This window comes from Oryctolagus cuniculus, chromosome 5 (genome assembly GCF_051225735.1).
Source record: "Oryctolagus cuniculus isolate XC-2025 breed Fujian yellow rabbit chromosome 5, ASM5122573v1, whole genome shotgun sequence".
NCBI lineage: Eukaryota > Metazoa > Chordata > Mammalia > Lagomorpha > Leporidae > Oryctolagus > Oryctolagus cuniculus.
Window position 1 is genome coordinate 153,972,569 of NC_142871.1, and position 13,744 is coordinate 153,986,312.

Consider the following 13,744-nt stretch of genomic DNA (forward strand, 5'->3'; position numbering starts at 1 on the left):
GCAGAGAGAGAAAGAAAGAGGTCCTCCATCCGCTGGTTCTTTCCCCAAATGGCTGCAAGGGCTGGAGCTGGGCTGATCCGAAGCCAGGAACCAGAAGCTTCTTCCAGGTCTCCCACATGGGTGCAGGAGCCCAATGAGCTTTTACTGCTTTCCCAGACCATAGAGGAGAGGTGGATTGGAAGTGGAGCAGCCGGGACTCAAAACTAGTACCCATATAGGACAGAGGCAGTGCAGGCAGCAGCTTTACCAGCTATGCCACAGTGCTGGCCCCTGAATGTGTGTTTTAACTGTTCATTTGATTCTTCCTGTGACAAACTTAAGAATGTTTTGCTATACAGAATTGGTTCATGTAAATTCCAACCCCAAAGGCAAATTTGACAATAAATGCTATATCATAGTACTACCACTATCATTTCTATGAGAAAAATGTGTTCATATTTATAACTTGCAGAGCTAGGAACACACGTATTCTATATGATTAAGAACTCTTCTAATTCCAACCCAGTGATGATATTGTGTTGGGGCTATGGATAGAGGGGCAAGAGACAGGGGCACTAGGGAAATGGGAAAAGTGTATGTTAACATGTGTGGGAAGAAGATGCAACAAAGACACAGGCCTGGGCAGAAAAGGAAATTAGCAGTGGGACTGAAGAAGAATTTGAATTACCCTTCATTTCCTTTCTCCTCCTTCCCTTTTGTCTCTGTAGCGCTACTTCAAACTGAGGGGAGAACCTGTGTTAGACTGGGGTGGGAAGGTAGTCCCTGAAATTGTGGACCTTATCATGCAAGGTAGAAACATTTAAGTCTGAATAGATGGAAAGACCATGTGAAACCCTAGTTCTGGGCATGGTGGTATCTCATTTCCAATTCACCCTCAAGAACTGGGGGCATGTGTTCCTTGTGCTAAAAATCTACAGTGGACTCTTGTTTCTAAGGGCTGTGTTCAGCTTCTTCAGTTCACAGGCAACCATGAAGGCATCTGTGATTCAACAGAATGTCTCTGAAATTTTAGAATATATCAGGTGGTCCTGAGCTATAAAAATGAACATTGTCAAGTCCATCCTAGGCCCAGTGAAGCAGAGTATCTGTGAGTGGGACTCGGGTGGTTGCAACAGCTCCCCAGGTGATCCTGACGTCCATCAAAACTGGCGAGGCTCTAGAGTAACAGACAGAACTAGAAGTCATATAAAACTGCATGTAAGCTGTGTAGTATCACAGCTAACATAGCTATGACACACCATCTCCATGAACAAGAGGCTCTTCATCTTTAAAATGGGAAATAATTTTGGTTACAGAGGTCCTTTATAAATTGAATGAGAAAAGTCCTAGTTGTCAAAATGCTCTAAAGTATTAAATGAAATTACTGGCATTCCAGTCCTCTCACAGTCTATCTCCAAGATGTTTCCAACTTAAGACCATCAACTGCCCAATTTGAATGAACTCTCTTAATTTTGTCATGACTGCTTCCAGATTACACGCATTCTGACTTCTGCTTGTACTTGTTTGACCTTAATGTTTTATCCCTTTTGCTTTCCACATCTTCCCATCAAATCCTTGTCAGTAAAAAACTGATCACACTAGGCAAAATAATCTGTTCTACAGAATTTATAGCACTTATTGTCTGTCAAGTGTCACTTTCTATGCCACACTGAGCATCAACTCTACCATCCTGTAGTCTTATTTAACTAAATATGTGCATGTAGCAATCTCAAACTAGATTGTAAACTGAGAAAAGAAATCGGATGTTAATGCGTCTTGTTTTCCACAGTGCCTAACATAATGGACATTATACAGTGGGTTCCTGTTTAAAGATTGGATGGTTCCCTAGAGCAATAGTGACTGAAGTTTTGCCCCAAATCATGACAAAGCTGGTCTTCCTCACCAGCCTGCTGGTGAGGGAGCTTCCCTAGAGTCATCACACAGAAACTGATTTTTCTCCTTTGTGGAGAGTCTGATGTTGAATAAGAACTGAGTTCTGCCTGAACAATTCCCCACACTTATTACATGTATAGGGACCACCTCTATTATGGGTTCTCTGATGTTTACTAAGATCTGACCTCTGTCTGAAGGCTTTGCCGCACTCATCACATTGGTAGGGTTTCTCCCCCGTGTGGATCCGCTGATGCTGAATGAGGCTGGTGATTCCCCGGAAGGCATTCCCACACTCATCACACGTGTAGGGCCTCTCTCCAGTGTGGATTCTCTGATGCTCCGTGAGGACTGACCTTTGAGTAAAGGCCTTCCCACATCTGTCACATTTATAGGGTCTCTCTCCAGTGTGAGTCCGCTGGTGTTCAATAAGACTTGTTCTTTGAATAAAGGCTTTTTCACACACGTCACACTTGTAAGGTTTCTCCCCAATGTGGATTCGCTGATGCTGAATAAGGCCACTGTGGCTGAAGGCTTTCCCACATTCTTTGCACTGATAGCATTTTTCTTTATGGTGGATCTCCTGATGGGAAACCAGGGAGGAGCTGTAAACAAAAGCCTTCCCACAGTCATTGCACTCAAAGGGCTTCGCCCCGGTGTGCATTCCCTGGTGCTGAAGAAGTATGGAATGCCGACTAAAACTCTTATCACACTGGGTACACTGATAAGGTTTGTCTCACGTGTGGATCTTAAGATGGTGAAAGAGGCCTGCTTTTTGGCTAAAGGCTTTGCCACACTCATTACAATGGTAGTGTTTCTCTCCTGTGTGAAGTCTCTGATGTTGATTAAGAGCGGACCAGCGGCCAAAGGCTTTGCCACACTCATTGCATTTATATGGTTTCTCTCCAGTGTATATTATTTTGTGTCGAATAAGCACAGTTCTCCCACGGAAAGTCTTTCCACATTCTTCACACTTGTAGGGCCTGTCTCCAGTATGGGTTCTCTGATGTTCTGTAAGGCGTGAGTGCTGACTAAAAGCTTTTCCACGGTTATCACATTCATGGGAGTTTGCTCCGGGACAGAGTCTCTGGTGTTCGGTGTGCTCCGTGTTTGCAGTCAGACTCACTCCATTTTCATCACATGCAGGTGGTTTCTCTTGCCTGGAGTACTGATAAGATTCTGTTTTTCCTTTAGGTTCATGGGTAGCTCCACCTTCGGCAGCCTGGGGTGTATCATTCTCAAATCTTCTGCATATAGTCCCACGTGATTCCATTTCTTCTGCAACTTCTTGCTTTAAATTCCTGTACTCATTTCCAGCCTCAACATCTGAAACTACAAGGGGATCATAAATATTACCTAGTTTCCAGTTATAGCAGAGTAACTTCAGCAGGCGATTAAAATGATTCAAATGGAAAACATGTAACAATCTAGAGTTTCTATGTGACAATAAAATGGCATTAGATTATAGGAAGGCCCTCATACACAATGTACTGCAACAATTGTGAAGGGAGACATCAATAACCCAGCAGAGGACTGGGCAAAGGAAAAGTTGATGGTTTCTAGTGAAGCAAGCAAAATAGTTCTTAACCAAAAGAAAAGATGTTCCATCTCACAATCTTGGAAAAGCAAATTTAAACGATATTGAGATATAACTTTTCACCCATCAGAGTGTATCTAATCAGTTTGATATAACACTGTTAATGAAATAGATATCACACATTCTTGGCAGGAGTATGAACTGATCCAAACCCAAGCCTATATAGAAGAGCATTTTATAAAATCTATCAAATCACAATAGTATGTAACCCTCTTCCTAAAAGTTCCTCATATAGGAATGTATGCTACAGATGTATTCACATACACAGTTATTCACTGTAACATAATTTATTGGAGCAAAACAACAGAGACAAGTGACATCAGTAAGAAACTGGCTAATAATTGTGTGGTTTATCCATACATTTTAATATAAAGCAGCCATTAAGACATTTTTTAAATGTGAGATTCTATCATATTCATGATAAATAGAGGAAAAGATATCTGTTTCTATATTAAAAATGCACACGTAGAAAAACTCTCTGGGAGGACATACAAGAAACTAATAATTAGGGGGAGGAGACTAGATGGCTGTGCAAACTGAGTAGGAGGGAAACTTGGTTTTGAACAATTCAGACTTATTTAAAAAATTACATGGGTGAAAAAAATATAGAGGAAGTAGTAGCAAACATTTTATCACATTTGCCTTATTATTTCTTCATTATTCCTTCTCTTTATAATTTGCACAGTTTTTTCCTCTAAGAGTTGTAGACATCATGGCACAAAGGTTTATTTACTGAAGGAGGAAGTACAGAGTCCTAGCAGAAGACAGCGGGAATGTCTGGTAGGGCAAATGTTAGAAATAAAAGGGAGTTGAGTACAAAGTAGTAAATTAAGTGATTTCAAATAACATATAGTCTGAATTTAGAAAAATATGAATGTAAAAATAAAAAAGAATTAGAGAGGGGCCAGTGTTGTGGCACAGTGGGTTGAGCTGCTGCCTGAGACACTGGCATCCCATAGCAGAGTCTTGGCTGCTCTGTTTCTGATCCAGCTTCCTGGGCAAGCAGCAGAACATGGCTCAAGTGCTTGGCCCTCTGTCACCCATGTAGGAGGCCTGGATAGAATTCCAGGCTCCTGGCTTCTGGCTGAATCAGCTCTGGCCATTGTGGCCATTTGGGAGAGTGAACCAGAGGATGGAAGATCTCTCCTCTCTCTCTCTCTCTCTCTCTCTCTCTCTCTCTGTCTCTCCCACTATCTCTGTACTCTGTCTTTCAAATAAATAAAATAAAGCTTTTTTTTTTAAAAAAAAGATTTATTCAAAAGGCAGAGTTATAGAGAGGTAGAGAGACAGAGAACTCTTCCATCCACTGGTTCACTCCAAATGGTTACAACGCCTGGAGCTGGGCCAATACAAAGCCAGGAGCCAGAAGCTTCTTCTGGGTCTCCCATGCAGATGCACTTGGGCCATCTTCCACTGCTTTCCCAGGCCATAGCAAAGAGCTAGATTGGCAGTGAGGCAGCTGGGACTTGAACTGGTGCACATATGGGATGCTGGCACTGCGGGTGATGGCTTTTCCTGCTACGCCACAACGTTGGCCCCTAAAATAAATCTTAAAAAAGAGAGAGAGAGAGAGAGAGAGAGAGAGAGAGAGAGAAAGAGAAATCAGGTTGTCTGAGCTGAGCTGTAGATTCCTAGAAATTCTAGATGTTCATGATTAGAAACAGTACTAAGTATAAAAGAGCCTCAGGGAGGCCAGTGTTGTGGCATAACAGGTTAAGCCCCCACCTGCAATGCTGGCATCCAGTTCTGGCTGCTCCACTTGCGATCCAGCTCCCTGCTAATGTGCCTGGGAAAGCAGTGGAAGATGGCACCATACAACCCAAGCGAGAGACCCAGAAGTTCCTGGCTCCTGGCTTTGGCCTGACCCAGACCTGGTCATTGCAGCCCCTTGAAGAATGGACCAGCAGAGGGAAGATGTATCTCTCCCTGCTTTCCCCTGCCCCTCCCCCCAATAACTCTACCTTTCAAATAAATAAAATAAATCTTAAAAAAAAAAAAAAAGAATCTGTGTATGTCACTCTATCTTCCTGCTCCTCCTGAGATGGATCTCTCCTCCTTACCTTGCTCCTGTTGGGCTTCATGGTCTGGTGATTCACACTTTATTTGGGCTTTTGTGGACTGGAGGAATATACCGGGTTCTGGTTCTGTTCCTAGTGGTACCATCTCTTGCAAGGACATTTCCTGTTTCTCAGTGTGGACTAAGACCTGGGGAAACATGAGATACAGCTCAGAGACTTGCTGTGGGAACAGAGAACAAAAGGAAATGCTATTTACAGCAGTGGCACCAAGCTCGCTCAAACTTGAAATGGCTTTTGTAGATATGAGCTGGCCATAATCCTACCTATTCTTCAAGGTCAAAGTAAATGTTGCCTCCTGTAGGGCTTCCCTTCCCTGACCAGAAATAATGTCCCTTGTTGTTAACAGCTAAAGAATATTGATCGTACTACTTTAACTTCTTCGTCTTAAAGAAGTAGAGAAGGGAAAGAAAGAACAAATAAAGCAGAGAAGGAAAACAAGTGTTTTTTAAAAAAAAGGGCAGAAGGGAGGAAAAATACATAATTTAGGAGAACATAACACAGAAGAGAAAAAGGAGAAAGGACAGGTGAAAGGAAATAATATAGAGAAATGTTAAAGAAGAAAATCAGAAGGGAATAGAAGAGAAAGAAGAAAAGAAAGATGAGAAAAGCTGGGACAGGAGAGGAATCTCTGGCATATTCATTCCAGAAGCTGTTCTCAGGAGTGGCCCTTCTGAAGTTCCCATCCCACTTCCCGCTGGGAAGATGCTTTTATTTTCTATTTATCTGAGATCCGGACTATCTCAGAACTCATTTACCCCTCGCTACACCCGTCTCTACCCACATCATCTCCTTCCCTTCTATCTCACAGAAACACATCTTTTTTATTTTTTAAGGCTCATCTCTCTTTTCCTTTCATACCATCTCTCTCTGCTTTGTCCCTTGCTCCCCAAATTAATTGATTTAATCAGTAATTTCAGCCACTCTGTGAATTAAGTAAGCATCTTTAAAAAGTGGGTCTTCACTGTGTGCCAATTGCCTACCTCTCTTTGTAATTATTTTATTTCATCTCCACCTTAATGAGCACATTTCTATCATGACAAGTGCATTCTCACCTAAAGGCCTATCCATTATCCATTTCCTCTGCCTGAATCTGCTTATCCTTGGTAACTACTTGGCTGCCCTTTCATTTCAGTTGTCTGCTTTAAATGTCACCTCGTCTGAAGTCTTTCCTGGTGGATATATTGAACACAGCACTCAAATCCCAATCTTCATTTCCTTCACTTTTCCTTTCCTCTGCTTCACTTTTTTTTTTTTTTTTTGGACAGAGTGGACAGTGAGAGAGAGAGACAGAGAGAAAGGTCTTCCTTTTTCCGTTGGTTCACCCCCCAAGTGGCCGCTATGGCCGGTGGGTTGTGGCTAGCACACTGCACCAATCCAAAACCAGTTGCCAGGTGCTTCCTCCTGGTCTCCCATGCAGGTGCAGAGCCCAAGCACTTGGGCCATCCTCCACTGCCCTCCCAGGCCACAGCAGAGAGCTGGCCTGGAAGAGGAGCAACTGGGACAGAATCTGGTGCCCCAACTGGGACTAGAACCTGGGGTGCCGGCGCCACAGGTGGAGGATTAGCCTAGTGAGCTGCCGCGCCGGCCTCACTATTTTTTTTTTTATTTCAAAAGTTTTATTTATTGGGATTGGTGCTGTGACATAGCAGGTAAGGACACCACCTATGGTGCCAGCATCCCTGTGGGTGCCAGTTCAAGTCTTGGCTGCTCCTCTTCTGATCCAGGTCTCTGCTATGGCCTGGGAAAGCAGCAGAAGATGGCCCGAGTCCTTGGACCTCTGCATCCACATGGGAGACCCAGAGGAAGCTCCTGGCTCCTGGCTTCAGATCAGTGCAGCTCCAGCCATTGCGGTCATTTGGGGAGTGAACCAGCAGATGGAAGATCTCTCTGCCTCAGCCTCTCTGTAACTCTGCCTTTCAAATATATAAATCAATCTTTAAAAAATGTTTATTTATTTGAGAGAGACAGAGGGAGAGAAAGCTATCATTTGCTGGTTCATTCCCCAAATGCCTGTGATAGCTACGACTGAGCCACGGCTGAAGCAGGAGTTGGGAATCCAATCCAGGTCTCCCACCTGGATAGCAGGAAGCTAATTACTTGAAATGAGCAGTAGGAACCCAATGACTTGAGCCATCACTGCTGCCTCCCAGGGTCTGCATTAGCAGGAAGTTGGGAGTCAGGAGCTGGATTTCAAGCTCAGGCACTCCTTATAGGACACAAGCATTTTAACTGTGAGGCCAAATGCCTGCCCCTTTGTTTTATCAACACTTGATATCTTATGTTCGTTGATTCTTTGCTTACTGTCTGTTCTCTCAGTAGACTAGACTCTATATGACAACAGCAACCATCTTCGCTTTGTTCGTGCTGTATTCTCAGTGCCTAAAATGGTGCTTGGTACAAAATAGATATTTGCTAAATATCTGCTAAGTTATCCTCTGCAGTCTTTAACTGTATTAGGAGTGTACCTGTTCCAGCTGTGTTTCACACCTCAAATCTCTACTGCTTAGCCTTGAATAGATTATTCAGTAAAGAATTCTCCACTGGGGGCCAGCACTGTGGCCCAATGGATTAAGCTGTTTGCAACATCCACATCTCATAGTAGAGTGCTGTTGGAGACCCAGTTACTCTGCTTCTGATTTAGCTTCTTGCTAATGTACCTGGGAAAGCAGATGATGAAGACTCAATTGCTTGAGTCCCCGCCCCTACATGGGAGACCTGGATGGAGTTCCAGGCTCCTGGCTTTGGCCTGGCCCAATCCTGGCTGTTGCAGTCATTTGGGGAGTGAACTAGCAGATGGAGGATCTCTCTCTTCCTCTTTCCCTCTGTCACTGTACTTTTCAAATAAATAAAGGAATTTTCCTGAAAAAAAAAAAAGTTCTCCATTGGTTCTTCCTTCTTTAAAGATATAATGTGTCATTATTTCCAGTTGATTCTCCTATCCAAGTACTAAATAAGCCAGACCCTGTTTAGCTTGAGATTAGGGCATTCAAGGAAGGTGGTATGGCCATAGGCCATTTCCAGTTAATTCTTACCCAGGGCATGTTTCATTCTTTGTAGTCCCATTTCCCGACTGTATTTCAAACTTCCAACCTTTGTTTATTCCCCAGTGCTATATTAAACTTGTTTCATTACATCATCAAGTTTCATATTTTTTTTTTAAGGTTTACTTTATTTATTTGAAAGACAGAGTTACAGAGAGAGGTAGATACCGAGTGAGCGAAAAAGAGGTCTTCCATCTACCGGTTCACTCCCCACATGGTCACAATGACCAGAACTGAGCCAAACCAAAGCCAGGAGTCAAGAGCTTCTTCCAGGTCTCTCATGCAGGTGCAGGAGCCCAAGCACTTGGGCCATCTTCCACTGCTTTCCCGGGCCATCAGAAGGGAGCTGGATTGGAAGTGGAGCAGCCAGGACTCAAACCAGTGGCCAATGGGATGCTGGTGCTGCAGGCCAGGGCTTTAACCTGCTAAGCCAAAGCTCTTGCCCCAACTTTCATACTCTCTATACCAAAGTTTCCTAACATTGGGTCAACATATTGACATGTTGGGTCAGATAATTCTCTGTTGTTGGAGGCTGTCCTGCACACTGTAAGATGTTTAGCATTATCCCATTCTCTACTCACGAGATACCAGTAGCACCTCCCCCAGTTATGACAACCAAAAATGTCCCAAAAGATTGCCAAATGCCCTTCAGGGCACAAAACGGTCACTGGTCAAGAGCCATAGCCTTGTATCACTGTTATAACAAAAATGTTCTACCTAATTTGGTTCTCTTATATTTCAGGGTTAGTAAATCTCATTCAGACTCAAGGAGAAAAGGTTAGAAGCCTTGGATGGATGATCTCTCTCTTTCTCTCTCTCTCTCTCCCTCTTGTCTCTCTGTGTAACTCTGACTTTCAACTAAATAAATAAATCTTAAAAAAAAAATAAGCTTAGAAGCCTCTGTCTTATAGAATAAAATCTAAACTCCAGGGATTGATAGTCAAGGTCCTAGACGCTCTATCTTCTCATAACTAATGTTTCCAATATAGGTGGGTTTGAGAGAGAGAGAGAGAGGGAGAGAGGGAGAGAGAGAGAGAGAGAGAGAATCTGTCTGCCTCTCCCTCCCTAACTTTACAATGTGCTTCTACACCTCAAAGTCTGCTTCCTCTAAGATGATTTCTCTATCTGCTGAGATCAGACAAGATTGGGCGTGGTATGGGGGTGGTATGGCCATAGACTTCTCTATCTTTAATCTTTTAAAGAAGGCCAGGACAGCAGATTACCTGTAAAACTTTCCTAATTATTTGTATTGTGCAGCAGGAGCGATGCCCGTTTCAGGGGCTGCTTCCCACTCTGCTAGCATCATCTCTCTTCACACCTTCTCTCTTATACTAAAAACCTTCTATTTCTCAGCTGAGTAGCATGTTCCTAAAATCAGAATTTTGTAGCTCGGTTCAGAAATACGCAGTCCCTCCATAGAAAAGGTATAAATAGGTTAGGAACACATTAGCCACTTTTCCATGAAACTCTCTGATGCATCAAAGCATCAAGAACAATATTTATTTATTTATTTATTTAGACAGGCAGAGTGGACAGTGAGAGAGACAGAGAGAAACGTCTTCCTTTGTCGTTGGTTCACCCTTCAATGGCCACCACGGCCGGCGCGCTGCGAAGGCAGGAGTCAGGTACTCATCCTGGTCTCCCATGGGGTGCAGGGCCCAAGCACTTGGGCCATCCTCCACTGCACTCCCTGGCCACAGCAGAGAGCTGGCCTGGAAGAGGGGCAACCGGGACAGAATCCGGCGCCCCGACTGGGACTAGAACCTGGTGTGCCGGCGCCGCAAGGCGGAGGATTAGCCTAGTGAGCCGCCGCCCCGGCCAAGAACAATTTTATAAAAGAAACCCACCATTCATCTGTTCTCACACAGACATCACACCATTTTCCCCCTCACCTGGCATCCCGGCTCATCCAGCTCTCGCTCCAAATCCTCCAGCACCGTCACCGCCTCCTCCCCGCTCTCTGGGTGGTGCTGCCTCACCCAGGCTCGCAGCTCCTCTGGCAGGATGGCCAGGAACTGCTCCAGCACCAGCAGCTCCAGGATCTGCTCCGTGGTGTGCGTCTCTGGCCTCAACCACTGACGGCAAAGTTCCCGGAGGCGGTCCAGAGCCTCACGAGGTCCAGAAGTTTCCTGGTAGCAGAAGTGCCTGAAGTCCCACCGGAAAACCTCTCTGTTAGGGGTGGTGTCCTGCAGGCTCCAGTCCTGTCTGGTAGTGTGCTTATACTTCTCTTCCTCCTCCTCTATCTTTACTTCCAAAACCTCATCCCGTTCCTTACGGGACTGGCTATCCCAAGTAGATGCCATCACAGCGGTGCCAAAGCTCTATCCGGGCTTCAAGTAAGACCTCCCCGCAAAGCGTCTTCCTAGGTGGACCTGAGGGACAAGTCATCATTATCAACAAAAACTGCACCACAAACAAGTGCAAACTCTGGGAAGCATCACCTTTGAACACCTGCTTCCAGGTTAATTTACTAGATTCAGGAAATACAGAAAAGACTTAAGAATGGACTGAAAACAAAGACGAAAGGAAAAGCTGTCAATTTGTTTTAGGGATTTCAGAAGAAACAGTGAGATCTGGTAGGGCATTTATTTTCATTTAGTCCTAAAATAAAGGATAACTAAATGGAATAAAACTGACATTTAGAATAAGTGCATACAGTAATAAAAGATGCTTTAAATAGTCTTTATTTTAAACAATATGGTAAGTTATTTTTAAAAATTTGTATTTGTTATACAGGTTTCATGCATTTCAGATATACAGATTTAGAACAGCCTTGATTAGTTGCTTTTTACACCTTTCTAAATGTCCAGATGTTTGTTGGAAACCTTGACATCCCACGAATTTATGTCCTCAGATTTAGTCTCTCTGATTTGCACTTTATATAAAGAAAGCTGGGGAGGTTCCTCTTCTAGGTTCCTCCTACCTTCCTTTTCTGTGACTCTAAGTGTAAACAGGATGGGCGCACTTAACGGTCGCTGGGATGCTGGCCAAAGATCGGGAGAGAAGGAATCCGAGGATACAAGGTGTGAGGTCCAAACTGCGAGACAAAACCGGGACCACGCGGTGCGCACCACCGACTCACTGCAGAGGCGGGGCGGACCACAGCGGCCCGGGCTCCGGCCGGTCTCCAAGGGGCAGGGAGGCGGGGGCTCCTGGCCCGCACCGCACCTGCTGGAAACGGGTGGGAGGGATCCGGCAGTGGGAACGCTGCAACCCCCGCCCACTCCCCGGACTCAGGTTCGCTCACCCGCGGCCCCAAGAGGCCAGCAGAGCTCTCCCTCCTCTGGGCGAAGGGCAGAGGCCGTGAACCCCTGCGGGGCCGGAGCCCACCGCGGAGCCCACAAAGGCCGGAAGCGGCGGCAGGTGCGGGGCAGGGCGTCGCCGAGCTCGCGCGTGGCGCACTTCCGCGGCAGCGCCGGGAAGGGGCAGCGGGGGCTCCGACTCGGTCGTTTTTCCGCGAGTAAATGAACATGATCTTCACGCAGCCCTTGTCCCCGCTTCCCCCGACCTGAGGGGTACCCACTACGCCAGAGCGCCGGCCCCAGCTGTAATTGTTAATCTTATGCGTACAGTGATCTTCTATGGACGATTACAGAGTTCCTTCCTTTTCTTCTCTTTTTCCTTTCCTTTCCGTCTTTCTCCCTCCCTCCCCCATCCCTCCTCTTCCTCCCTCCCTCTTCTCTCTCCATTTTGTTTGAAAGGCAGAGAGAGAGAGAGAGAGAGAGAGAGAGAGAGAGAGAGAGAGAGAGAGAATCTTCACTCCTCAAATATCCACAATAGCCAGGGCTGGGGCAGATTGAAGTCAGGAGCCAGGAGCTCCATCTGTGTCTCCCAAGTGGGCAGAAGCAGCCCAAGCACTTTGGCCGCTGTTTGCTCCCTCCTAGGATGCGTCAGCAAGAAACTGGATCAGAATGAGAGTAACTGGGCGGGAACTGGCACCCTGAAATGAGATGTGAGTGTCCTAAGTGGTGGCTTAACTTTCTGCATAACATCCTTCCATATGTTTGTATTTTAAATCCATATATCTCATCTGAAAGAGATGTAAACAAACTCAATATAATATTTAACATTTAGCTAACTTTGAAAATTTCATATTTTTATTGAAAATACTTTTAGTTCTAATACATCACAAATGATCATAAAAGAAGGATTTCACTTCCAGATTTGAAATCAGAAGCCAAAAGCAAAGCAAGGTTTTGTGATGTGAATTCTGTGAGCATCTAGAAGCACATAATTTAGAATACAGGCAAAACATGTCAACAAAGGAGGAACTTTCAGCGTTTACATGGAGACAACAGAATGTTTTGCTTCCTTTTCACACATCTAATGGGAGAAGATACAAGCAGCTGTTTAAATAGAATCAGTGTGTGTCTATTGAAAAACCACTGATGCCATTTTGTGTGTGTGTGCAGACCAAGCAGCTCATCCAATTTTAAGATATGTGAAACGGACAGGAAAAGGCGCAGGAATATTTCAGTAGGTCCATGCTGCTAAGCAGAAGCTATGCCTTATAACAAGACATAAACTGTGATGCAGAGTGTACAGTAAATCCTTGTTTAAAATAAATGAGTAAAAAATTGAAGCCCCTCCCCAAGGTAATAAAAGGAGGAACCAAGAATAATAACATAGTTTGGATATTGTGACTTAAACTCCAATTGAACATAGCAAATATTCAGCATCTGATGTCTAGAGTAAACAAAAACTAGTAGCAGAACATCATTCAATGATATGGAAACAACAATTACGAGAATCAGAGACAGAAAAAGTATCACCCCTCAGGTGGGTCAGGGAGTGAGGCTATTGGTAAAGCAAGATCTGTTGCTTTTCATCATAAAACCTGTGCCATTTGATCTTTTCAAAATTATAAGCCTATATTGCTTTTGTTAAAGAAAAAAAAAAACAGAAAAAGGGAAAATTAACATTTTGAGTACTTGCCAAAATGTGGATGCTAATGCCTAAGGTAAACAATTGAATATATTAACAGAGAGTAAAATGTACCTATCTGCAGAGCATCAACTGGTCAGTTTCATTGTTTACCACAGAAGATTTCTTTGGGGGGGATGCATGTTACCTGAGTTACAGTTTCATAAGTCTTGGATTCGTGAGTCACTAATATCTCATGGCCCATCTATACCACGTACACACACACACACACATGC

At 44.4% G+C, this 13,744-nt stretch overlaps 1 protein-coding gene across 1 annotated transcript; it reads right to left on the reverse strand.

Annotated features, from left to right (window-relative positions):
- Positions 1 to 1,777: 1,777 nt before the first annotated feature.
- ZSCAN12 (zinc finger and SCAN domain containing 12) lies at positions 1,778 to 11,967 on the reverse strand. The gene is given in 4 exon segments (XM_070074345.2): positions 1,778 to 3,201; positions 5,527 to 5,671; positions 10,478 to 10,957; positions 11,833 to 11,967. Coding segments are annotated over 3 exon segments (1,842 nt in total). The 5' UTR covers positions 10,889 to 10,957; positions 11,833 to 11,967; the 3' UTR covers positions 1,778 to 1,915.
- Positions 11,968 to 13,744: the final 1,777 nt, after the last annotated feature.